This window comes from Oryctolagus cuniculus, chromosome 17 (genome assembly GCF_051225735.1).
Source record: "Oryctolagus cuniculus isolate XC-2025 breed Fujian yellow rabbit chromosome 17, ASM5122573v1, whole genome shotgun sequence".
Classification (NCBI taxonomy): Eukaryota; Metazoa; Chordata; class Mammalia; order Lagomorpha; family Leporidae; genus Oryctolagus; species Oryctolagus cuniculus.
Genome location: NC_142883.1, coordinates 41659674 through 41687499, shown reverse-complemented (window position 1 = coordinate 41687499; position 27826 = coordinate 41659674). Strand labels below are relative to the sequence as shown.

Below are 27826 nucleotides of genomic sequence, written 5' to 3'. Positions count from 1 at the left end.
ATATCTTTTTCTGTGGAGACCAGGGTTATACTGTCACATTCTCACTAACTGCCTTTCTCTAAGCCCCTGCCAATGTACAGTCCACACTGCAGCCAAAGAGGTATTTCTAAAATACAAATCTCATTCAGCTTTCACCCTTGTCAACTATGTGATATTTGGGTGAATTATTCTAGCTCTCTCAGCCTGTTTGATCTGATCTATACCAGCACGCTGACAATAATGGCGCCACATCACAGACTGGAGGAAAACCTACCACAACTCCTGGCCAACACTAAGTGCTCCAAGGATGTCTGCTCTAATTTTTGCCCCTTAACAGCGACACATAACATTACTAGCTCATGCTATATGCCAAACCGCATTAAGTGCAGCCGGATGAAGTTTAAGTGCTTTGCCCAAAGTCAGGCCGCTCAGCAGGGGCACTGGTTGGAATCAGAACGCAAGCACTGGACTCTTAGCCACCTCTTATTTGCATTGTTCTCCACTTGCTATCTTAAAACTCCACCGTGGCTTCGCAGAGACCTCAGCACAAAACTCAAGTTGCCAGAATGTTCTAGGAATGCGCAGGGCTTCCCCTTTGCCAGCCTCCCCAAGCTTCCGTATGAGCGCCAATCCCACTGGGGGCCCAGGCTCAGGGACCTGCACCTTCTGCTCTCTGAGTGAGCTCTCCATTCAGCCCCTCGCGGCTTCCTCCACTGACCTTCAGAAAAGCTTTCTCCGCACCCCGTGACTGCCAAGGCGTGCCAGGCTTGCGCCGCTCTGAGGTCCTACCTCACTGGCCACACTGCCTTGTGCTCTGCCACCACTGAGCTACAAGGCAGACTGTCACTCTCTTCCGGTAGCACGTAGTAGGCACATTACCAACACTTACTGAAGAAAAGATTCACCGGGGCAACTAATAAAAAGTTGGGCGCTATTTCAATAGACCCTTACTTGCAACGTGCTTTTAATTACACTGGTAATTCTCTTTCGCTCTCTATTTCTCCTTCAATTCTAACGCGTCTCGTTGTACCTAGGTCGCCGGATCCGCTTTCAAAAGAAACCCGCCGGGAGCAGGCGGACCGGAACCAGCAGGCACTGCCCGCCAAGGCGGGCGGGACCGCCTAAGTCGACAAGATGGCGCACGCGAGGCCCCACCCACTCCAGGAGGCGGTCTGCGTGCTGCGACCCTCCCTGGCCTGGCCCCGCCTCCCGCCGCAGTGCCCGACGGGAGGCGGAGCCGCGAACGAGGGTGTCGGCCATTTTGTGTCTGTTTCCTGTGGGACGCGGTGGGAGCCGTTGGGTCGCGGAATTGAGCGCTCTTTTTCGCTTCGTTTCTCCTGCTTCTTCCTTTTTCCTTTCTGCTTTGTCGGTAGAGCGCCGTCATGGGTCGCAAGAAGAAGAAGCAGCTGAAGCCGTGGTGCTGATATCCTTTGTGGTTCGGAAATCGAGGCCGGGCCGGGGCGCGGGGTGAGGCGGACCGGGAGGCCTGGATGTGGCCTGTGGCGGGGAGCGTCCGGGGTTTAGGCCTCGCGGTGGGTGGCGTGGTGACTGGAGTAGGGTCGGAGAAGGCGTCTCGGGAAACGAAGGCCGTGGGCGAGAGGCTGGGGCGGTTGTGGGTCGTGGGGCTCCATGACTCAGGCGGTTCGAGCCTGGTGCGGCTGGCGGTGTGGGAGGCGGCCTGGACCCCTCCATGAAGGGCAGTGTCCCCTCAGGACTGTTCGGCCGCGCTCCCAGTCTGGTGGTGATTTCTACGAGGGACTTTCCTCGAGTGTAATGCGGTGATTGGGTCCGTGGAGGATTCGGGAAGGGCTTCCGGACTTATCCGCTTGTAATTTTTTTTCTTTTCCCCTTGCGGAATCGGTGCTTTAGGAAAGGCAAGGTAATCAGACCTAGTTTTGAGCCACCATCACCGCGCCCTTCTTTCTTTTTTTTTTTTCCGGCCTGACGGAGAGCTATCTTATCCAGCCTCACCCCAAGGTGCCTTAATCTATTGGAAGCGTTTTATTTGGCAGAGTTTTGTAGGACTTGGGGGGGGGGGGCTGTTTTAATAGGAAATGGCATCCTTTCAATGAGTTTCCCGGAAGCGTTAATGGACTTTTCGTAAAGATTTCCTTACACCTAAAAATGGGTTTGTTACGGAACTGTTTATAATAGTTAAAAACCAGCTTAAAATCGATCACGAATTTTGTAGTGTTCTTTAACGATTATTTAAGTAAGAATGAACAGCTTGACTGAACTCATTTGTGAGTTCAGATACGTTCCTTGGCAGCGTAAATTAAAATGAAATTGCACACAACTTTGTGGATTGTCCATTTGAAATTATGTGTCGTTCACAGCAAAGTTAATTTTAGTTCTAAATATTGGTAAATTTTGTAGGTTTTTTTTTTTTTTAATCTAGTGAGTTCTGTCTTGAAATCAGTTTTGTTGTGACATAAATTTGGGGATTTCTTATCATTGAAACTTTCTATCCCTAATGCATTTGTAAGTATTTAACACAAAAAAACCTAACATCTCTGTTTAACACAGGAAGTTAATAAAAGTATATTGCTGATCACTGAAATGTGTTTAGGATGATGAAGAGGTGCTTCTAGGAAATTTAAGATACTGAAATTATATGGCAAGTGTGATCTTTGTGTAATGAATATCAAAACCAGATTTTTGTAAAATACTGTTTTGGTTTTAGTTGACTACATGTTATTTCTGTTCCCATCATGACACACTACGGACATTGTCATAGTCCTTGTTAAGTTAGTTTTGTACCTTAACGATATTGATCAGGTATTGTAACAGAGATTTTGATGATGAGAAGATCCTAATACAGCACCAAAAAGCAAAGCATTTCAAATGCCACATATGTCATAAGAAATTGTATACAGGACCTGGCTTAGCTATTCATTGCATGCAGGTAAGTGATTTTTATCTGTTTAATTTTTGTTCCCTTGTAATTTCAAAACATGAAAGAAGAATCTTAAATTTTTCCTTCACAACTGTAGTTTTTGATTTCTTACAAAAGATAACCAGCTAGCTTTAAAAATGTTTTTATAGTATTAAAATTAAGAATGTAAATTGGCTTTTTTTTTTTTTTTTTTTTTTTTTAAGATTTATTTATTTGGAAGGCAGAGTTGGAGAGTCAGAGAGCTATGTTAGTTCACTCCTCAAATGTGGCCTCAATGACCAGGGGTGGGCCAGGCCAAAACTAAGAGCAAGGAACTCCTTCCAAGTCTCCTACCTGGGTGGCAGGAGCCCAAGCACTTGCGCCATTATCCGCTGCCTTCCCAGACACAGGAGCAGGAAGCCGGATTGCCAGTGAAGCAGCTGACACTGCTGTAAGGGGTGTTGTCAAAAGCAGTGTCTTTTTTTTTTTTTTTTTTTTTTTTTGACAGGCTGAGTGGATAGTGAGAGACAGAGAGAAAGGTCTTCCTTTGCTGTTGGTTCACCCTCCAATGGCCGCTGCGGCCGGCGCGCTGCATCCGATGGCAGGAGCCAGGTACTTCTGGTCTCCCACGCGGGTGCAGGGCCCAAGCACTTGGGCCATCCTCCACTGCACTCCCTGGCCACAGCAGAGAGCTGGCCTGGAAGAGGGGCAACCGGGACAGAATCCGGTGCCCGGACCGGGACTAGAACCTGGTGTGCCAGCGCTGCAAGGCGGAGGATTAGCCTACTGAGCCACGGCACCGGCCCAAAAGCAGTGTCTTAATCTGCTTCAATTAACCACTACAAAAATGCTGGCCACTATACATTTATTTTTAAGCATTGTGTTCTTGCTTTCTACCAGTGTATGCTGACATTTGGGAGTGAAAAAGGGCAGACAAGATACGTTTCTCTGCCTGTCAAATTAAAAAAAAAAAAACTTACATAGATCACTTTTACTCCAGTGACACTTAGATTTTTAAATTAAAGATTAAAAAATTCCATTTCCTCAGTCACATCACAACCCTGTTTGCAGTGCTTGGTAGTCATCTGTGAGTAGTGGATGACTGTTATATTGGGATAATGTAGACATAAAGGCAATTTTCATTAATCACAAAAAGTTCTTTACAGGACAGCACTGTGCTAGGTACAGTTTAAGGTGCTGGGTATACAAGAGAGAATAAAAGTCTTTGCCATTGTGAAGTTTAGATTGATATTGTGGAAGAAAGCAACTTATAAATACTTAATTTTATGTTATTACATGATACAGAAAACTAAAACAGGTAGGGGAGCATAGGGAGGGTCATGAAGTAATTAGGAAAGACCTGAATAAGAAGTTGACATCTGAGCAGATATCTGAAAGGAAATGAGGTAGACTGTCTGGGAAGCATCAAATGGAAGGCCTGCACGTCAGGAATATTCTAGAATGAAGACAAGAGGTAGCATCTGCTACTTTATGTAAGAGGGATTGCTGTATATTATAAGCATAAAATATATTATAAGCAGTTGTTTATGCAGGTCTGGAGTTCAGTGAAGTTGGAGTTGAAAAGAGAAATTTGGGAGGATACAGTGAAAGAATGGCTAGTTTAAGCCTTGATACTAGGTGTTCTTTAGGCGGTATGGTGGGAAGGGAAAGAGGTCTCTGCCCTGGGTCACTACCAGCATTTAGGAGCCAGAAGATGAGAAGAGCTCATCCAAGGAAATTCAAAGAAAATAAAAAAGCAGTGTTCTGGGAAGCCATGAAGTATTTCAAGGAGTGAATAATTGAACTGATTTCAGTGCTGGTGGTTTATTTTGACAGTCAAATGCAAGTGAGAGGGCTGAGATTGGATTTAATCAAGTTGAAGTCATTTGTCACTTTGGCAAGAGTGATTTCTAGAATAATGAAGACTAGGGAAATTTCATTAAAGTGCTTTGAAAAGAGCAGGAGAGAAAGTAGAGGCCCTCTTTAAGGAGTTGTGTTCTAGAGAAGAGCAGAGAAACGGATTGGAAGCTGGAACATTACATGAGAAACTGTTATTTTCATTTTTTTTTTTTTATTTTTTTTTTTGACAGGCAGAGTGGACAGAGAGAGAGGGACAGAGAGAAAGGTCTTCCTTTGCCGTTGGTTCACCCTCCAATGGCCGCCACGCCCGGCGCGCTGCTTCTGGCGCACCGCGCTGATCCGATGGCAGGAGCCAGGAGCTAGGTGCTTCTCCTGGTCTCCCATGGGGTGCAGGGCCCAAGCACCTGGGCCATCCTCCACTGCACTCCCTGGCCACAGCAGAGATCTGGCCTGGAAGAGGGGCAACCGGGACAGAATCCGGCGCCCCGACCGGGACTAGAACCCGGTGTGCCGGCGCCGCAAGGTGGAGGATTAGCCTAGTGAGCCACGGCGCCGTCCTGTTATTTTCATTTTTAATTGACTAAGTGCTTTCATTTATGCAGTCTTATTTTCACAGCAACAGCATGGCAGTTATATCTTACATACTCTAGTTTTATATATGATTATCTCCACAGAACATTAGTAAGTTAGCTCACCGCAGATTCTCAGCAGTTCCTGCTCCTATTCTTTCAGTCACTGATGACTATGTGACTTCTCGTTAGGGATCTGTGAAATACAGTTTTGCCTGTACCATAATGGGAAGATTTTAAGCAAATCATTTTCCTGTACTTCCTGGTATCTTTATTGTTGCCTTATCTCTCAGATGTGAAGATTAATGAAGTATATGTCTTTAAAGAGTATTTAGAGTTTCATCTGTAGTTATCAAGAGTGGCAACATTCTAAAAAATTTGGAAAGCAAAAGAATTAAGACACTGGTTGAGCAGTTATTAAGTAAGTGTTTTTCTAGCTTGAGTCTAGCTAGGCAAAATTTGTCCAGGTTTGTGGGTTGCACATGTTTGATCAGGCAAAAACTGTACAGTGAAAAAATGGTCCTAAATCAGTGAATGTTTTCAGAGCCTCTTTGTGGCTCACTAAATAAATTCAAAGCTATAAAGTAACAGGATTGTTATTATGAAAATGTTAAATGCCGCCAGGAACTGACTAAGCTAGGAACTAATTAGTTGTGGGTGACACTAATTGTAGCTTACAGTTTGTAACTACAGTCTTGCCTCAGGATCTGTTCTTGGAGAATTAACTTTACTAAGTAAATTAAGATGATGTTTCATGGTTTTAGTATCTGTGAATTTGGGTACAACTAGTGATCTGTTGTAATCATTTGGACAGTCATAAACTTGAAAGATTATTGAGTCTTTAGTATATGTTAGCCAGGTCTTTTTTTAGGCTCTGCTTCTATCCTGCTAATATGAACCTGTGGAGGCAGTTCAGTGTTTTGGTCATTGCCACCAGTATGGGAGACCTGGATTATGCTTTCATCTGGTTTTGTCCAGTCTGACTGTTGCAGGCATTTGGGGAGTGAACCAGTGGATGAAGGATCTCTTTGCTGTCTTTATCTTTCTCTCTGCCTTTCAAGTAAGTAAAAGTTTGTAAAAATTTAAAACTTGGGCACTCTTATTTACCTAATGGAAGATTTTTTTTTTTTTTTTTTGGGGGGGGGGTTTCTTTTAATGTTAGGTGCATAAAGAGACAATAGATGCTGTACCAAATGCAATACCTGGGAGAACAGACATTGAGTTGGAAATATATGGCATGGAAGGTATTCCAGAAAAAGACATGGATGAAAGAAGACGACTTCTTGAACAGAAAACGCAAGGTAAAGATTAAGATTTATTTGTTGCACATTTTTACTTCTCAGGTACAAATGTAATATTAGATGATAGATTTATTCAGAATTCTAAACTTTTGAGTTCTTTTTTTTCTTTATATCTTATGGTTATTGCTGTTGTTTAACTTGGAATTTGAAGCTGTGCACTATCCGGCTTGGTAGAAGCAGTTACTTTAAAAAAATTATTTAAAAAATTTTTTTTATTTGTTTGAAAGACACAGAGCCATCCTGGATCACCCCCTATATGCCCAGGACAAACAGGGTTGGTCTGTACCAGGCTCAAGCCAGGATTCAGGAGCTCCACCTGGGGTTTCCACATGGTTCCAGGAACTCAAGTACTTAAGCCATCCTCTGCTGCCTTTCCAGGCACATTATTATCAGGAAGCTTAATCAAAAGATCGTGGCTGGGACTCAGCCAGGCCCTCCAATATAGGATGACGTAATGCATTGCACACTGCATGCACCCCGTGGAAGCTGTCAACCATACATGAATTGTTTCAAAAAATTTTACAGAGAAGCCAGACCTTCATTGTTAGCCTTATTGTGGTGGAATAGAAAACTGCTTTTAAATAACAGGATAATGATTTTTCCTTCCATAGGGTAGGGAAAGGATGTTAACCTCAATTAAGAAGAGTAGTTTCAGCCGGCGCCGTGGCTCAGTAGGCTAATCCTCCACCTAGTGGCGCTGGCACACCAGGTTCTAGTCCCAGTCAGGGCGCTGGATTCTGTCCCGGTTGCCCCTCTTCCAGGCCAGCTCTCTGCTGTGGCCAGGGAGTGCAGTGGAGGATGGCCCAAGTGCTTGGGCCCTGCACTGGCATAGGAGACCTGGAGAGGCACGTGGCTCCTGGCTTGGTATCCGAACGGTGCACCAGCCGCAGCACGCCAGCTGTGGCAGCCATTGGAGGGTGAACCAACGGCAAAGGAAGACCTTTCTCTCTGTCTCTCTCTCTTCACTGTCCACTCTGCCTGTCCAAAAAAAAAAAAAAAAAAAAAAAAATCTCATGAGCTAATTGCACTGAAATATACTTGAATGTAGACTGTCCTAAACTTTATTAGATTTTAGCTCTATGGGAAGAGTTAATTAGAACTTTTTTAGCAGAGAGTCAAAAAAAGAAGCAACAAGATGATTCTGATGAATATGATGATGACGACTCTGCAGCTTCAACTTCGTTTCAGCCACAGCCTGTTCAACCTCAGCAAGGTTATATTCCCCCAATGGCACAGCCTGGATTGCCACCAGTTCCAGGAGCACCAGGAATGCCTCCAGGTAGAACATAAGGTTTCTTAAAAGTTAACATTCTTAGAACTTTATTGATATGATGTAGAAGTAATACTTTCTGTCTCAAACTCCTTAATGCTAATTTGTAATTTTTTTGTTGACATTCTTAATTGTAGGCATACCTCCATTAATGCCAGGAGTTCCCCCTCTGATGCCAGGAATGCCACCTGTTATGCCAGGCATGCCCCCTGGGTAAGAAAACTCTTAATTGCCTCCCGGACTTGTGCCTAGTAATGATCTTTTTCAACTTGAGTGTTATGTGAATGAAATACTACTTTCTGTTTTTTTGTTTCTAGAAGGTATGGGCTCTGTAAGTTTTAAACTTGTCTAATAAAGGGGTCACAGTTAAGGAATACATATTTGCCTTTGAAGACAGTAGATTTTGGGTCTCAGGGTGTATATAGGCAACCATCTGCTTCAGTTGCTTTGGCAGTAATTAAAGTGGTTGTAGGTTTGAGTTTGAGGTTTCAGAACTCTGACACTTTGTGGTTGTGACAAGAAGCAAACTCTTGTAATGATTTATTTGTTGAAGCATCAAAAACATTTTATATATGAGGTGCTCTTGCCCATCACTTTAGCTTAAATATTGTTGGATTTGAGAGGTGTACAATACACTTTCCCACTGTATTTTGAAAATCACAGTTAGATTTTGATTTTGTCATACATTTTCACAGATTGCATCATCAGAGAAAATACACCCAGTCATTTTGCGGTGAAAACATGTAAGCATCTCATTCATAATGTAATTCAGGAAGTATAATCATGATGTCATTTTTTGTGTGTGTTTAATGATATCTATTCAGTTGACTTCAGAAATTTTCTGAACCTTCCTAAAATTTGTAGAATTTGCAAGCTGATTGACACAGGTCTCTTAAAGGAAAGAATAGAACATATGTGAGGGAATAGTAACATCCATTAAAAGCATTTCTAAATGGTCTTAAAAGTAATGGGACCTGGCAATACCGGTTAGTATTTAAGGGAATATTTTTAGTTTGGCCAAATGACATGCTTATTTTTTAATTTGATATCTTTCATTTTCTGAAAAAGCACAAAATTAAACATGGACAAACTTGTAATTTTTTAAGTGAATTGGATGCTGATATTTGAAGGTGAGCACATGTAAGGGAAAGAAATGTGAATTAAAAGTCATACTGTAGTGTTAGGTAGCTATTCTTCGGAAAAAATGATCAGTTTAATTTTAACTGCTTAATTTTGATAGTAGTATGTTCTTGCCTGCTCCAGAACAAAAACATCTTACTCAATAGTGTACGTTTATTTATTATTTTCCTTTTGAAAAGTCTGTCACCTCTAAAATAGATTGCTTCCTTTTTTTTATAATCTGTGTGGATATTTTCCAAGTGGAACCAAAGGTGATTTTTGCTTTTCAGTTACACATGTTTTAGATGAGGCCTCCTGTACACATTAAGGGAAATACGGTACTTCTCAGTGACTTTACATTTTTTTTGTCAACAGACTGATTTTTTTTTTTACTGGTAAACCTAAGAGTTTGCTGGTTTGTAGAGGATTTACTTTTTCTTGCCATAATTGTACATAGTTATTAGGTTACAAGCGTGATCATTTGATAATTGTGTGTAATGACCAAATCAGGGTGATTAGCATTTACCTCTCAAGCATACAACAAAGGATTTATTTTGATAGGATTGCTGTAGTGTGTGGTTGTTCTTTCAGCTCCATTGATTTCAACATTAGAGGTCAAACTGATGTCTTTTATCTAGTATTGTTTCAGGCTTTAGCCAAACTATTTTCCAACGATTTCTATTAGCAATTAACTTCAGTTGTCTCTTGATATTTGCTTTCTAATAGAATGATGCCGATGGGTGGAATGATGCCACCTGGACCAGGAATACCACCTCTGATGCCTGGTATGCCACCAGGTAAGACATACTAGGCAGTTTCCTTTTAATATGATAAGCTTTATTCTGTTTCTTTTGTTGTTGTTGTTGTTGTTTTGACAGGCAGAGTTCACCCTCCAATGGCCGCCACGGCTGGCATGCTGCGGCTGGCAAAGTGATGAGGAAGGGGAGATTTTCCCATGTGCTGGTTCACTCCCCAAATGGCCACATCTGGGTCTGGGCCAGGTTGAAGCCAGGAGCTAGGAGCTCTATACTGGTCTACATCGGTGGCAGGGGCCCAAGCAGTTGAGTTGTCAGTCACTGCCTTCACAGGCACATTATCAGAGAGCTGAATCGGAAGCTGATTAGCTGGGACTTGAACTGGCACTTAGGTATGGGGATACACTTATGGTGCAAGTAGCAGTTTATTCCATTCACTCCCAACACCAGCCCCAAAGATTACCCGTGTCTCTTTTTTTAACTTTAAACTTCGCTGACCTTAACTTTTTTCCCTCAGAGATGTCATTCAGTGATTCTGGGATGGCTCAGACAAGAAAGAATGTCAACAGCAATGTGCTTTGAAAGCAAAATAACTTCCCTAGAAAATCAACATATCACTGGTCAGGAACAGATGTAGTGAAACCCTTAATTGTGAGGGAACCTGAGAAATCAGGTATTTTGACATTACAACCTATAAAGTAGGAGGCACAATGTGGGGAGAGGGATTTGGTTCCCTAAGTTAAGTGTGTCACATGGGACCTACCTATTGCTTTTTATTGAAATTGTAAATTTTTATATATTTACTTGAAGGGCACTGAGCTCCCATCTGCTGGTTCATTCCCAAATGCAATAGATGAGACTAGGCCAGGCAAAGCTAGGGATTCATGTGGATTTCCCACATGACAGGGATCCAGGAATTAGAGCCACATCCTATGGTGTGCATTAGCAGGAAATTGGACTTGCCCAGGGAGTCAGGACCCCAGCCTTGGCTTAACCGCTAGGGCAAAGCCCACCCCCCTGCCACTCAGCTATTTTATGCTAATACATTTAGTTTACATTACATAGCATATTTGGAAGTATCCAAAGGAAGTTGAGACCAAACAACAGCTGAAAAACAGAAGCAGTGCTAAGGTCAAGTCATTGCCAGTGCAGCCTTTAATTTATAAGAAACAGCTCCCCACGGGATTCTGTCCCGGTTGCCCCTCTTCCAGGCCAGCTCTCTGCTGTGGCCCGGGAAGGCAGTGGAGGATGGCCCATGTGCTTGGGTCCTGCACCCCATGGGAGACCAGGATAAGTACCTGGCTCCTGGCTTGGTATCCGAACGGTGCGCCAGCCGCAGCACGCCGGCCACCGCGGCTACTGGAGGGTGAACCAACGGCAAAGGAAGACCTTTCTCTCTGTCTCTCTCTCTCTCACTGTCCACTCTGCCTGTCAAAAAAAAAAAAAAGAAAAAGAAAGAAACAGCTCCACATGCATTATGCTTTGGGATATGTTTTGGAAATTTAAAGAAATATTCTATAATGATTTGATGTTCATTTGATAGTATGAAGCAGAAGGTTTTTATTTTTATTTTTTTAAGATTTATTTATTTGAAAGGCAGAATTATAGAGGAGGCAGAGAGGTCTGCATCTGCTGGTTCACGCCCTCAGATGGCCGCAATGGCCTGAGCTGTGTCAATCTGAAGCCAGGAGTTTCTTCTGGGTCCTCCATGTGGGTACAGGAGGACTTGGGCCTCTTCTACTGCTTTCCTAGGCCATAGCAGACAGCTGGATCGGAAGTGGAGCATCTGGGCACCAAAGCCTTACCAGCTGTGCCACAGCACCAGCTTCATAGTACAAGTTCTTAAGTTGTGTAAAGGAAATTTGAAGAATGCATGAATAATACGTTTATAAAAATTTATTTAAAATGATTAAAAGAATCACTTGGAAAAAAATTCCTAAATTTATTTGAGGGGCCCGTGTCGTGGCCTAGCTGGTAAAGCCGCCACCTTCAATGCTGGTATCCCATATGGTCGCTGGTTCTAGTCCAAGCTGCTTCACTTCTGTTCTAGCTCCCTGGTAATATGCCTGGGAAAGCAGTGGAAGAGGGTCCCAAGTTCTTGGGCCCTTGTGCCCACATGAGAGACTCAGATGAAGCTCCTAGCTTACGTCTGGCCCAGCCCTAGCCATCGTGGCCATTTAGGGAATGAACCAGCATACAAGATCGATCTTTCTGTAACTGTGCTTTTGAGATAAATAAAAGAGCTCTTTAAAAATTATGTGAGAGGCAGATAAACAGTGCACTCATCTACCAGCTCACTTAATCTAAAAGATTATTGAAATAATAATTCTGTATTTAAATGTTTGCTAAATCAGTAGCATCACAGTTTCTAATGATGTCTTCCACTTACTATGAAGTGATAAAAGTGAAAGTTTGATTCATGATTGTTGGAAGGGGAAAATGACCAAGTGTTTTGGACTTTATTGGATTTGTTCAGTGCATTAACTTTGTAGTATAGAAGTATTTTTTTCTGAACTAAATGTTTCAACAACTTAATTTCTCCTGCAGGTATGCCTCCCCCAGTTCCACGTCCTGGAATTCCTCCAATGACACAAGCACAGGCTGTTTCAGCACCAGGTATTCTTAATAGACCACCTGCACCAACAGCAACAGTCCCTGCGCCACAGCCTCCGGTTACAAAGCCTCTTTTCCCCAGTGCTGGACAGGTAAGGTGAAATTCTTGAAAAGGAGTGCACTTGCATTTAAATTTAAATGTAAAGTGCAATAGTTTATAGAACTCTTTGAGATTGTCGTAGGTCAATTTTTTGTTTACATAGCTTTAGTACAATTTACTAAAAAGTAATCCTTCCTCTTCATTATTTAGATACATTGATTTCCTCTACTCATAAAAGGTTGAATGGAGCAGCTGAGTATTATTTTTGCATAGCTGTGAACTTTTTTAGCTTTAGTTAGAAATTAAAGTTTAATTTCTTGGGGCTTATTTATTAAAGATTTATTTGAAAAGGAGTGTCAGAGAAAGAGAGATGTTCCAACTGCTGGTTCACTCTTCAGATGACAACAATGGCTGGGGCTAGGCCAAGCCAGGCCTAAGCTAGGAGCCCAGAACTCCATTTGGGTCTCCCACGTGGGTGACAGGTGCTCATGGACTCAGGCTGTTTTCCTATGCTTTCCCAGGTGCATTAGGGAGCTGGACCAGAAGTGGAGCAGCTGTGACATGAATTGGCACCCATACAGGATGCCATCGTCACAAGCAGTGGCTTAACCCATAACCCCACTCTGCCACAACCCTGGCCCCAATATCTTGGTATTTAAACACATGATAATGTTTGGGAGTCCTACATTAATCTGCTGAATTTAGTGGAATGAGACCAGAGTCAGAGATGACATTCTAAATCATTTCTTGGGCTCTTCCTCTAGTTAAGAACAGTGATAGACCATATTGTAATCTCACTGGAAGAGCATTTTGTAATGACTTTTGGCCTAGTCACACTTGTATTTCCTAGTGGTCTTGTATTTAAAACTTATATAAAACTCCAAAACAAAGCGAAAGATGTTTGTTATATAGTATGAGCATTATGGTTGAAACCTTTGCTTTTTTATGTTTTATTTAGCATTAAGATTAGAATGTGTCTTTTATATTATCCTTTAGATATTTCCCTTTTTCAGTTGTTTTTATTTCCTATTTATGCATGCTAAATTAAAAACATTATATTTAAATACCTTCTAATATTAAGTTAAGCTTTTGTGGAGGGTGAAAATTCTGTTTATTGAGATGTTCAATTTTTTTGACAAAAAATCATACAGAATTGAATTGAAATGTCAGTATTAATGCATTCTTACTGTCAGCTTAAGGTGCTGTTCTTGAAATATCAGAATGTAAAACACATTAGTTTTTTTTTTTTTTTAAGAAATTATGGTTAACTACATTTATTGGTATAGAAATTTAGAAAAAAATTTAGGCTGTTGCTTTCACTTTGTTGTAAATGCATTAATTGCCAGCCTCTAAGTCACAATTGATTGCATTGAATTTTGCATTTACAAAGATGCAATCTATACTAAAAAGTCTACCACATGGCTTATTTTCAACCATTTGTTTGGAGACTTTTCATTGTTTCCTTTCTTTTATGCTACAGATGGGGACACCTGTAACAAGCTCAAGTACAGCTTCATCCAATTCAGAAAGTCTGTCTGCATCTTCTAAAGCTCTGTTTCCTAGCACAGCACAAGTACGCAGGAAGTTGCAGTTTAAAATTGTTAAAATGGCTTTATAACTTAACCCTTTGGACCCTACTTTAAAACTAAATCATTCCCAAAAATGTTTAGTTTTTTAAATGTAAAATTAATGATGCTAATGAAAATTTCAAGTGGTATTTAAAAATTTGAATTCATACTAACAACAGAATGTACCCTAAACGCTTATGGTTCTAAAGGGTTAAAAGCATGTAAGCATTAAATACCTTATAGTGGCCAATGATTAGCCTGATGCATGATTAAGCTATTTTGATTTATACTGTGTAATGCATCAATTCGATATAAGGAAATTTAGTGCTCTGCACTTGGTTCTAAAGTTGACCTAGCCTACATATTTAATGTTTGGTGTTATGAAAAGTAACACATTACTGGTAATTTTTTACTTAAAATATCCTTCTAAATTAACCCTTTTGTCTGTTAAACATCTGGCCATTGCTAATCCAGAGGGAATTGTGTTACTATGTATAGAATACTTCTAAAGGACATACCCGTGTGTCACTGTTGATACTAACTATTCATGCTATATTTAGTAATGATTTTGTTCAAACTTGTACTCTGTAGTTTTTAACTTTATTTTTTGAACTGTTTATTATATTAATTACTTTATAAGCAACTGATTTAGAACACTAAAAATACAACACATGCTATTCTGGTATGTGATATTTATTTCAGCAGTCTGGAATAAATAAGTACAAAATATTATGAATTATTGATGAGGTAGACATCTGAGAACTTAACATTTGCTATGTCACTTGATTCCACTGCTGTGATGAGACTTTAATTCAGCATCTTTTGATATTCTTAATGGGTTACCTTGAATTTTGTGGAACATTATCATATATTAATATAACTTTTTGTTTTAATTTTATGTAGTTTTGTTCTTTAATGTGGGTATCTTGCTTGTAATTTAATCTGCTTCTAGATATTTGTTTTAGGGTTTTGAAGTTTTGTTAATCAAGGATTGTATTTTACAGGCTCAGGCAGCTGTCCAAGGACCTGTTGGTACAGATTTCAAGCCCTTAAATAGTACCCCTGCAACAACTACAGAACCCCCAAAGCCTACATTCCCTGCTTACACACAGTCTACAGCTTCAACTACTAGTACGACAAATAGTACTGCAGCTAAACCAGCGGCTTCAATAACAAGTAAGCCAGCTACGCTTACAACAACCAGTGCAACCAGTAAGTTGATCCATCCAGATGAGGATATATCACTGGTAAGCTTTTTTTTTTTTTTTTTTAATCTTACTAGCAGCGTCTGGTTGAAAACTGTTGTAGCATCTTGTCCCTTTGAAAAGTGTTAATTTTACTCAGGTGGTCTTACCTGATTTAATAATTGCTAGTGACTTTTACTGTCCTCATTTATGCTTTGGTCTTTGATGCTGGTCTTAGATGCTATCCCCCCATCCATATAAAGACAGTGAATTGGGTTCTTACTCCTTTTTTTTTTTTTAAAGATTTATTTATTTATTTGAAAGAGTTACACAGAGAGAGGAGAGGCAGAGAGAGAATGAGTTCTTCCATCCGATGGTCCACTCCCCAGATGGCTGCAACGGCCAGAGCTGAGCAGATCTGAAGCCAGAAGCCAGGAGCTTCTTCTGGGTCTCCCAAGTGGGTGCAGGGGCCCAAGGACTTGGGCCATCTGCTGCTGCTTTCCCGGGCCATAGCAGAGAGCTGGACAGGAAGCGGAGCAGCTGGGTATTGAGCCTGTGCCCATATGGGATGCCGGTGCTTCAGGCCAGGGCATTAACCTACTGTGCCACAGTGCCGGCCCCAGGGTTCTTATTCCTTTAAACATCATTTTTAGCTAGAAATAAATTTGTGTATATAAATTGAAAAAGGTACATGTAAGGTGGAATTTCCAAATCCCTGGAAGCCCATATAAAGGAATTCATTTGCTATAAGGAATGTTTAGCAGTCTGATAACAATATTTGTTAAGTAGACAGTTTACTGCTAAAAGAATTTATAATTCTATGAAGATGTTAGTTATGCTTCAAGTATATAAACAGGTGAGGGTTTTTTTTTTTTTTATTTTAAGGCATCAGGGTTTTAGAAAGTTGAACTTGTTTGTGTGGTCAAGTAATTTAAATAAAAGTTTTAGATGCTAGCCTTTATGCTTAATGAAGCTCTGCATTCAGATTCTTAATGTTGTGCTTATTTTTATTCTCAGGAAGAGAGAAGGGCACAGTTGCCTAAGTATCAACGTAATCTTCCTCGACCAGGGCAGGCTCCCATCGGTAATCCACCAGTTGGTCCAATTGGAGGTATGATGCCGCCACAGCCAGGCATCCCACAACAACAAGGAATGAGACCCCCGATGCCACCTCATGGTATTGCTCTTTTTATTTTTATTTTACTTACTGAATTCTTTTGAGTATACACGTAAAATATGAACTTTATCTACAAAATACATTGTATTTTGAAGTACAGTATATACCCAACTCAATCAATTTTTTTGTGTTTTAACTGTGTTTTTTAGGTCAGTATGGTGGTCATCATCAAGGCATGCCAGGTTACCTTCCTGGTGCTATGCCGCCATATGGGCAAGGACCGCCAATGGTACCCCCTTACCAAGGTGGGCCTCCTCGACCTCCGATGGGAATGAGACCTCCTGTAATGTCGCAAGGTGGCCGTTACTGATCTTACTTCATCCAGTCTAATAGGTTTGGAGATTAAACCTTTTCTCAACTTGTGCTGTTTATATAGCCAAGCTTCCGTCAATAAGGCTTCATTGTGACTTTAACAAACATAATCTTCCCAGATACCAGGAACTATTGGACATTTATTTTACATGGGAAAAAATTATTTGGAATAATAAAGCAGGAACTTTTCCTGAAGTTGCAATTTATACTGTATGGCTTCTTTTTCATGTTTCATCTAGGTTTTTAGAAGTGAACTATAGTAAATTTGGTTCGTTAAATTGTGAAGGCGCTGGAATTACATGAACATACCACCTTATTAAAGGCAAGTTCTGTAAGCTTACATTGCTATTTGTAAAGTTATGCCTTCACAGCATTTCTAATGCTGTTGGACTTCAGGTCCCCAACCTAGCTTGGTGAGGGCTGTAACTGTTTCCAAGTACCTGTACATTGGAAGTCTGAATGTGTAACAATATTTAATGTATTTAGAGTTCCTCATGTTGCAGGGTTTAAGAAAGCTGACCTACGGAGGTCATGTGACTTTTCTGTACTGTTAAACTTCATTGTAATAAAATGAGAGAAAAATTCATGCCTTTTTATTCATAACCCAGCTGTGGACCACTGCCTGAAAGGTTTGTACAGATGCATGCCAAAGTAGATGTCCACATAATAAAATTCATAGTTTCCAATGCAGTTTTTCTATATCACTGGATTCTGTCTTTGAATTACAGGTTTTTCCTTAGCTGCATGTCCTAAACTGAGTAGTATATATAGAAATGTATGTTAATGGTTTAGTTAACAGAAAATCTTTGATACATATGAGTCATTATATAATGGGTATGAAATCTTTATATTATGTCGTCTTTCCACCCTTTATGGTGTCAGTTGATTTCAGAAGTCATAGGCATTTAAAATGTAAACCTTAATACTTTGGCCTGCTGAGATATTTAGAGCCTAGTGCCAGACTTGTTCATTTTCTTCTGATTGTTTCGGAGCCTTGAGTACTGCATGGACCTCAGAAGCTTTTTAGGTGCAAACTTCTAGAAGCTTAGGTGCATGCAGTAATAGTTGCTTGTGATGATAGTGGGTTTGTATGTGTCCTTAGTGTAGTAATGGGAATCTAAACTTGCCTCTTTTAAGATGTTTAAAAGATGGATTGGCAGTTTACAAATTTATATGTCCCTGAAGGATTTATGTTACTCATTTGATTGGGTGGGTACTTTGTGTTACTAAGACGAGATAGCTTTACAGTTAAACATTTCATCCATGGTAATTTTAAATGTTAATTGTGTTCCTATATGGAACTTTTCTGTAGAGATGATTGCTCTTCAGCATTTTGAGTTGTGAGCTTTTGTAGAGTTGTTTTTTTTTTTTTTTTTACAACTGTTTTTCTGGTCTTTTGCAATATAGTTTATGATTATTTATGAATAATTAATATGAGCTGAAGTTGAGTTCCTAATTCAGAGTTAAGAGTTAGAAGAAAATGCTAACATTTCTTTTATGTGAAAGTAGATAGCATATGAAATTAAAGTTTTAAGGAAAACCTTCAATTTTAGGAAGATAACTACATTGAAAAATGTTTTAACCATTACATAAGTGTATTTAAATGACAGGTACAGTTGAAATATTAAAGAAACCATTATAAGTATTATAAAAGGTGAATGTTCTTTTAAATTTGATATTTTGCTGTACTGATTTTATAGCTCCTGTGGTACCAGTGAGGTGCAAAATTTTGCATCTGTACATGACCATTTATTTCTTCCTTTTGCCTGCAGCCAAGTTCCACACCCCTTTGTTTACTGAATGCTTGCCCATCTATAGAGTTTTGGAATTAACATAATGGTTGAGTTGTTTAAAAGGCAGAGAGACAACAGATAATCCCATCTGCTGGTGGTCTCCCCATGAACCTGCGACAGCAGGACTGGTCTAGGCTAAAGCCAGGAGCTGAGAACTCAGCCTGGTTCTCTGCAATGTCAGGGACCCACTTAGTTGAGCTATCACTGCCAAGGTACAGACCAGCAGGAAGCTGGAATCAGGAGCAGACAGGACATGAACCCAGGCACTGCAACATGAGATGCCACTGACCCCAGTGGTGGTGTCTTGGCTGGGAGGCGAAACACCTGCTCCAGCATACAGTTAAATTTGTCTGATGTACACTTAGATTTGTCAGCACATTTTTCATACTTCCCAGGAAAAACTTGTGTAAAATGTGTTTTTTTTTTTTTCTTTTAAATTGTGTTATTTACTTGAGAGAGAGAGAATGTGCCCATCCTGTGGTTCACTCCCCCAAATGCTGCAGCTGCCCTGAAGCTGGGAGCTGGGAACTCATGTGGGTAGTAGGAATCCAGTTACATGGACCATCACTGCTGATTCCCTGAGTCTGCAATAGCAGGGAGCTGGAGTCAGGAACACAGGCAGGTATTGAGCCCAGGCACTCTAATATGGGATATGGGCATCCCAACAGGTATATAAATGGCTAGGCCAGACAATTTACCCTGTGTTAAATCTTAAGGTACAAATGACACAGATAAATTTAGAATGGTTGAACAGGAAATGGTGTATCAGAGTGGAACAGTGTCTTCTGGTAAGGTTTTTTGCTCTTTAAGGTCTTCAGGGAAGAATGCAGCTTTAAATTTAAATGACACTAATTGAAAGTGCTAATACACTTGAAAAATTAGCACATAGTTTATGTTCTGTGGCCGTATAGCTCACAAGTGGTGCCCATTTAGTATATTTAAAGTGATTTTTGCATGCATTCAAGCATAATTAAGCTTCTAGAAAATAACTTACCTAATTGCTTCTGGGGTCCATAGTGTAGTTGAATAACGAGTAGAGCAAATTACATAGGAACAGTTAATTCTTACTTTGACTTACGATTTCTTAAGTAACAGATGAAGTTGAGTCAAAGTGAACTTAAGCTGTCCCCACTGAAGACAACTCTTGGGACCTGATGTATTCAGGCACACATTGTGGTTGCTATAATTAATGAAGTTGTAAGATTAATAGGGCTGGCAGCTATGGCTTTACCTTCTTCTGTCTGCTGTTCTGGTACCACTCTTTAGAAAAACAAAAACAACCTAAACATTTTGTCTGGCACTAGTTTCTATGGTGTAAGTTTTACTATTGTATGATGGAAATAAGACCAGCAGATGAAGACCAGTGTTTAGAATGGCTGCTGGAATTACCATTTGGTTTTGAATACTTAGTATTGTGGTAATCTCACACATTCGCCATTAGCCCTGGGGGAAGTACTCATAGTGGACTCATTCCTCTGATGAAGTTATGTGTTGAATTCAAACTCAGATTTATTTGGGGGAGGAATTCCCAACAGAATTAAGTATGGGCTCAGAATGGAATTGCAGTGGACAGTAGTTTTGTTTTTTGTTCTTTTTAAAGAGCTGCTAATTTTTTCCTTTGCTTGCTTGATCATTGGGATTTTTTAAAAAAATTAATGCATGTCTTTTAAATTAATTGGGTAATGTTTTTCTAAAATTAAAATTTTCTTCTTCCTATAGCCCTGCCATAGGACAGGCTGAGGCTGAGTCTCAGTGTTGCCCTGTTCAGTCTGAGGCAAGTGGGATTTATTTTATTCCTTATAGGGGCTTTCACAGCTTTATAGCTGTTGGATATTTATGTCCCCAAACTTGCAGCAAGTTTGGTGAAGGCCCCTAAGTTTAATTAAACTTAGGATTTTTATACTCTTTTGGCAGAGAAGGCTCTATATTAATATTCACGTTTGATTGTGGTGTTAAAGAACCTAAATAGAAGCTGTTTGATATATAATCTCATGTAATTTACTTTGTGTTACCTGATAATTAACAGCCTCAGTAAAGTTTGTATTACTATAATTGAAGAACTTTAGTAAATTGACAAAATTTGATGTTCTTGATTTGGAGGCATGAAATGTTTCATTCAAATTTTCCATTTTCATTTTTAGGAAAATCTTACTGGTTATTTTCTCCTCAGACTATTAAATTTAACCTCAAGGATTTTAAGTTTAATCATTGGAAATGCCCCCTGGATACTGAAATCTGCATTCTTAATCCCAAGCTTATGTATTGAACATTAAGGTTGAGAGGTCATCTGGAAATGCTTGTGATTTTAATATTTTCAAATCTCACCACATTAGAGCAAATGTTAATGTAGAGCCCTGTGAAGAGTGGGAAGGTGGTTGTGTGTGTGTGTGTGTGTGTTGTGTTTGCGCGCACGTGCGCACACTTGGGTGGTATGTACTGGGTAGACAACACATTTGATAGAATAAAAGGATAATAAAAGAGTTTGGACCTGTCACCATGGGTATATTACTAATGTTCATGTGACCAAAAAATTGGATCATGTGATAAAGTTACTAGCATATTAAGCTATGGTTTTATAACATTTTGAGGTTCATGTTCAGCCTTACTGAGCATTGTTTGGGGTGTGTGTGTGTGCGTGCGTGTGTGAGTGAGTGAGTGAGTGAGATAGAGAAAGGTATCTACATTTGTTTCCAACTAAAATTTACTTTGATTTGGTGAGAAAGGCTGTAGGTATGTATGTTTGTAGGGGGTAAAGAGATACCAAAACATAAACCTGGATTATATTTGATCCTTTTGGTGTTTGAGCCCCATCCTATGTAGTAGCATTTTTCTGTGAACGATAACAATTAACATACAGTACAACATTTAGCAAATACAGTATTGTTTCTATGTGATTTTCATTTTTGAAAGCATTTAAAAAAACTTGCATTAAATATATTCCAAATTTTGACCTGTTTAATAGATTGTATTATGCTTTCCAATGTAACAGATATGGAGAATGATTTATATTTTTTAAAGGGATTTCTTTTCTATGATAAAATACATCACTGAATATTTTATAACCTCAATAATTACACATTTTAAAGACTCCTTAATTGGAGATCTGTTTGCTGTTGTAGCCATCGTTCTCCAATATATTGACATCTCTTCAAGCTTGTCGTAATTAAAATGTAATTAAAATAAGCTCTTAACCTGCTTGAATACTGGGAGAGGGAGGGATTTACTCATGGTGGCATATTGTGTAGAGGCTGATAGGGATACCTTATTTCAGATATAGCTTGGCATTTTTGTAGTTCTGTGGCTCAAATACAATTTTGAGAATTATTGTAATAGATGTTAATGTCCACTTGTGAGACTTGATAAGTGAAAGAAAATGAAGTGACGTCTTTACTGAGGTAAAATTTGGTTTGGTAAGCTGATGAAAGATACATAAAACACTTAATGTTGGTTGAAGGGTAAATAAAAATTTAACATGAACTCTAAAATTTCATATAAATGAGGTATATTTTTTAAAGGCGGTATATTATTTACCTGTGTAATATTGAATAGTCTTTGATCATCCTTCCAAAATGAAAGATAGCAGCTTTTAATGGAAAAGTCTTTTGAAAGGAGAGGTCCAGTGTAAGCAAACATCCTCTTAGTTCACTTATGCTAGCTATCTCATAACCCTTCTTTCTCAGTGTTTTGTTTTCTGTTACCAGAAATATTTAAATGATAACCTTTTGTTTTTATAGCAAAAGAAATCATCTGACTTTTCTATGTGATATCTTCTCAAAATAAGCACTTACTTCAACAGTGTTTTATGGTCATGCACATAGTAGAACCTGAAACTTTTGTAATTAATGCTAAATTACGATACAATTGTAATGTAAAACTCCAAACTTAAGTTCTTAGGCATCCCAGTTAACAGATCTAATTCAAATGAACCCAAAGGAAATGGAAAGTGGATTTTTCATTGAATTTTGATTTCTTTAATATGGTACTATTTTTAGACATGATAAATGTACATATTCATAAGATGGTTTTCCAATGTTTTAAGCCGTAAAACATCCATCATTTTTAGTGTTCTTGGCATTTTTGTTGGAAAACAGATTAAAGTAGCATTGAGAAAAAAACCTTTTTTTTTTTTCCCAGTAAGGCTCAGGAGAGAATTTTTTTTTAATAAAACACTGATTTTTCCTACTCTGGGCTCTATACATTGTTTAATATTTTGATCTTGAACACTGATTTTGGGGGAAAAAGTGTCAAACTATTTTGAAAATTTTGAAGTCTTTAAAATCTGTTCACTCAATCTCATGTGTTCTCAGATAAATTAGCTTGCTAAGTAGTGTGTAGAAGTAATATTAAAGCATAAATTTGCAGCCCAAAAGAGGCCTTCACAGAAGCTAATTTGAACTTTTAAATACTTATTTATTTGAAAGGCAGGGAGGTCTTCCATCCACTGGCTCACTCCCCAAATGGCCGGAATGGCTGGAGCTGGGCCAGTAACGGAGGTTGGAGCTTCTGCTGAGTCTCCCACACAGGTGCAAGGGCCCAGGCACTTGGACCACCTTCCACTGCTTTCACCGGCAGTAACAGCTGGGTCGGAAATAGAGGTGCCAGGTCTGGGACTAGCACCCAGTTGGGATGCTGGCACTTCAGGGGGTGGCTTTACCAGCTACACCACAGCACTGGCCCCTAATTTTAACTTTTTATTTGAAGCAAATTGAAATATAGAATAGAACAAGATTGTTTCATTAGATAAACATTCATAGCTAGGTTCTGTGGGAGGCATACATTATGAGATTACGTGCATTAAGTTTGATTGAATTAAGATTGAATTAAGTTTGATTTAGCAAACTGTCTTAATGATTCACTGCATGGACTCCACCCATTGATTTTAAATGCTATCCTGGTGTAAAAGGTAATACAGCACAGCTTCAGTAATGGGCTGTGGGTTTTTTCGGGTTTGTATAATGCTATATTTATAAAAACTTGAAGATCTTTTGTTTTTAACAAGGTTAGAGAATCTATGTCTTTGCTTTTGGTTTCTTTTGAGGGACTGGCCTTGAAATTAATTTATGCCCAACTTGGATAAAAATGAAGGAAGTTTCCCCAGTTCATTACACATACACCATTAGTGATTATTTGGGAAAGAGACCACTAAATAATGGGCTTAGACTTGACTTAACTTTAAGTGTAATAAAAATAATAGCATTCCTACGCATGGTTTGCATGTAAATATTTCATTATATCATATAAGGTAGAGGATTCTAAACATTTTATTCATACACAGTTTAGCAGGTTTTTTTTTTTTTTTTTTTTTTTTTTAAAGATCTGTTTAAAAGAGTTAGGGAGCAATGGATATCTTCCATCTGCTGGTTCATTCCCCAAATGGCCATGACAGTGTGCTGGGTGCTGGGCTGAGACTGGGAACTCTATTCTGGTTTCCTTCATGGTGGCAGGGGTCCAAGCACTTGGCCATCTCCCACAGTTTAGCAGTGTGCTAAGCAGAGATGAAAATGAATAAGATTTGCAGTATCATTCCCTAGGCTGCTTAACTACCAGATAGACCAATAGAAAAGATAATCAACAACAGTTCAAAGTATCTAGTGTATTAATGTGCTTCAAGAAGTAATAGAATTTGCTTGTCAGTTCATGTTTAAAATTGAGAATCTAATAAAATCCAGTTTTGTGAAAACTTAAGAATTTCTTCTGTAGGTGGGTCTACATAATTTTAGAAATTACCATGTTTAAAAGTACATGTCCACCTCTTTAGGGTACTTACAATTTTTATCACAGTTCACATATGGGAGTACAACTGAGATGTGTTCAAGAGATTCATTGTTAAAGCTCATTATGACAAGGTCACTCTAAATTTAACAGCCAATGTAAGATAATTTTTGTTGATCTTAGGGAAAGATTTTAAATGTATTGATAACAGACTCTGAGGAAATTTAATGCACATTGAATTTTTAAAGTATGGATTGAACTCCTCAGTTTAATACAATTTGTGTTTTTGTTAACTAGCAGCAGAATTTCAGCATTTGCTACTTACTGGTAGAGAAGAAAAATCCCACAGCCCTGCCAGTACAGGTTAGTTTAATCTGTAAGTACCCGATGTTCCTATTTTTTTCAAACATATCCATATAACCCACACAAGGAAGAAAGCTGTGCAGTTAACATGAATGTGAGTATAATAGATTCATTGGAAAGTTTGAAACACAGTACCTGGGCCAAAGTAACTCTAGGTTTGCTAACCTCAGTTGTAATAAAGGTGTAATACTGTTCCTTTATTATCTGGTTGTGGCTGAATCTAGATAAATTTGTTGTGCATTAAAGGCAGAGACAGTGAAAGTTTTGATTGGCTGTTACCTTATTGGTATATAATATGGAATTCAAGCCTTTGGATCCAGGGTCTTAAGCCACTCATGGTCGTTCTAAAATTCACCTTTTAGCTTTTCACAGTATGAATCAACGTAAAAGTGTAAAAAGCATTTCCTCACCTCTGAATAGCGAATAGATAGTATAAGCTAGAAAATGTTTACACTACATTTTTGTTTTTACATGTTTTTAATAACATTTGTAAAAAAAATCCTTTTTTTTTTTTGTTCAGTTTTGTAACTATGGCCTGTTGTACCACTGTGGGTTCATTTTACTTTAAGAACAACAGATTTTACTGTACTCATGACAGCCGACTCTGCCGATCAAGAAATCTAGCTGGATTCTTCATGTAATCCTTTTGAGGGACAGTGACAGTGTAACAGGTTGGAAAAGATACTAACGTTTTATTACTGTTTTTTGTTTGTTTTCCCCAACATTATTGTTTGAACATCCATGAGAGATTTCCTTTAACCTTTAAATTTTTATGTTGGCATAAACTCGGAGCACAGAGGAACAAGGAGTAAAGCATACAATTTAATATCTACCACCCTGAGCTATCCTATTCTGTAGCATTAATGCTAGTATGTGTGGCCTCCTCTTCACCTTAAGTGTAATCTTGTCCAGTTTGACATGATAGAGCTGTGACCCTAGCTCATTTTACACTGTTAATATGGATGGTGGTTAGCCCTAGTGAGAGTAGCTCATCTTTATTTTATATGAAGTCTTTGTGTCCATTAAATTTAACCTGGATTTATCAACTGATAATAAAATATTTTACAAGATCCATTTGTGTTTTCTTAAAAAATTGCCCAAGGGCTTAAGTTTTATTGCCTTTCACAGTTGATTCTGTGTAAGAAATGACATAGGTACACAGTGGAAATGGTTTTCCTTAAAACTATCTCTTAAAAAGCTGCCTTCTGGTGAGTATTGTTTTATATTTTTATATCAATATTTTAAAATGAACTAAAACAGGACATGTTGATGAAAAAAATGAGCAGTCTGAATTTCTGCATCTCCTTGGGTATTACTTGAGTCAGGAATATTAAATAAAGATGGTGATTTTATTGCCTGACATTTTCTTGCTAATCCTGGGTCACTTTCTCTCCTTCACTGAACTGATGGCAAGAAATGTTTCTTTTAGGTGAGATGGAAATATTTTTTATTCCAACTAGCATTTAAGAAAATGTTTTAAATGCTTAAGGTTTTCTTTTTAGTTGACAGCCAAAAAATTTTTTCTCAATGCTTCTTATTCACACATTACATAGGTATGAAATTAAAATATCAGAACATCTTTCTGTTCTTGTTACAGACTTTGTTGCAGTGTTTCATGAGCTGTTAAGCTGGGGTTGGGATGGAAAGAGGGTTTACTAAAGCTGATCATGCAAACCAGGTGCCTACAGGGTTCTCTTTGAAACATCATAGTTCCAGGTGTATTGTTTCTTTAATCAATTAAGCCCTCCACAAACAGCTGGGTTAGAAATACCTGATTTCTCAAACTGGGTATACCAGTGAGAATTAGTCTCTGATGTATTTCTTAGTACTTCATTACCTTCTTTTCACTTTAACGTGGATTGTTCCCTCTGTAGTTTTTAGCTAGCCACTTCTTAGATAATGTCAATACTTACATACCCTAAAGGTATTGTATTTCCTGAACTAGTAATGAACAATCAATTCTGATACTTGTAGTAGCACCAATAGTTTCTAAAATATGAAGTTAATCTTGAGTATGTGATACAGTAATGTATTCTTCTAGATAAGCGTTGAACAAATTATGGACCCTCAGTTAATATGAAGTAAATTTCTAAGAAACTGTCCTTTCCTAGCAGGATAACCAGACAATGAAAAACTGGTAAGTATTTAACTTCAAATGCATGTAATAGTGGTGAAACTAAGTAGCCAACTTTCCATAGTTTGAGATAATATTTAAAAGTGAGCAAGAAATCTTGACATCTCCTTTGGAACTTAATGTATATACGTCTAACATTTTTACAAATTTACACAGTGATTAAATGGAAATGTACCTTACTCATTTTTAATTTTGTTTGAAACTTTAATTACTAATTTTATATTTCAAGCTTTTTTTAAGCTTAGAATTGAGTGGCTGATAAAATCTTCAAAAATTATTTAAATGTTCTTTTAAAATCCAGTGTTAACTTCCAGTTTAAGTCTTCTGTTTTTCAGCTCCAGTTAAAACTGACAATAGGCAGCTGATCAAAATGGGGGAAAAATCTTTATGCTATTTCTGGAATATTGTAGAAGGCAGTGCAAAACAGTAAAAAGGTGTTAAACCAAGACTTGATTTGAATTAAAGCAGTCCTTTTTAAATTAATTGAGGAAAAGGTGATGAAATTTGGGAGTTTCTTCCCTCCCTGGGGTGTTGTATTAATGAGAAAATAACAAATGAAAGCTAAAAAATGAAAACTTTCCTTGCTCTAACAAGACAGATGATTTATTTCTGAGAAATAGATCTATTTCTTGCCATATTGTAGCATTTCAATTCAGTTTCCAGGTTGCACTTGTGCTGTTAAGGAGTGAAGAGCAAGCAAGGGATATGATTGTATGTGATGGTAAGGACCTGAACAGAGCACACAAATGGCCAGACTATGCTAAGCAAAAGTCTAGTAATGTTTCTTGTAAGTAAATGACTTCACTAAAAAATAGCAATAAAATGCGAGCTTTTGTTTACCAATGAAAAAACCTAGTGTTTATTTCAAAATAAAAATTTTCTTACATGAGTGATAACTAATGCATCCAACACTTTGATGGGTTTACTTGGTTAAGTATCTGGAAGCTTGTGCAAAGGACAATGAAGTAGTTAAGCGCATTTATATACTTCATGTTTAATTTTCGTCTGCTCTTGGGATTTGAGAAGAGATACTTTCTGATCAGAAGTGTCTTTGTTTTCAGTTATACAATGGAACACTTTTTCTTCAAAGATTATTAAAACTCAGCCAGTTCTGGTGTGTGTGGGGGTGCCGCTCCTTCATTTGTTGGCAAATCTTGAATGCCTGTTGTTTACAAAGATGAATAAATATTTTCTTTATGATA

At 38.6% G+C, this 27826-nt stretch overlaps 1 protein-coding gene across 16 annotated transcripts; it reads left to right on the top strand.

Annotated features, from left to right (window-relative positions):
* The first annotated feature begins 1168 nt into the window (after nt 1-1168).
* On the top strand, nt 1169-27826 carry ZNF207 (zinc finger protein 207). 16 transcript variants are annotated; one of them, XR_016223845.1, is made up of 15 exons: nt 1169-1402; nt 2758-2884; nt 6446-6584; nt 7693-7863; nt 7992-8067; nt 8550-8597; nt 9700-9770; nt 12276-12433; nt 13862-13954; nt 14954-15196; nt 16151-16310; nt 16460-16944; nt 20135-20189; nt 24428-24490; nt 25011-27826. XR_016223845.1 is itself a non-coding variant. In XM_070061079.2 (12 exons), exons 1-12 carry the CDS (start codon nt 1362-1364, stop codon nt 16618-16620), a joined length of 1488 nt encoding a protein of 495 aa, XP_069917180.1. In that variant the 5' UTR covers nt 1169-1361; the 3' UTR covers nt 16621-17204. The 16 variants fall into 16 exon arrangements, 8 of the variants coding, with proteins under 8 accessions (XP_069917180.1, XP_069917185.1, XP_069917182.1 ...); XR_016223844.1 differs by having other exon boundaries at nt 24425-24490; XR_016223842.1 differs by having other exon boundaries at nt 24428-27826.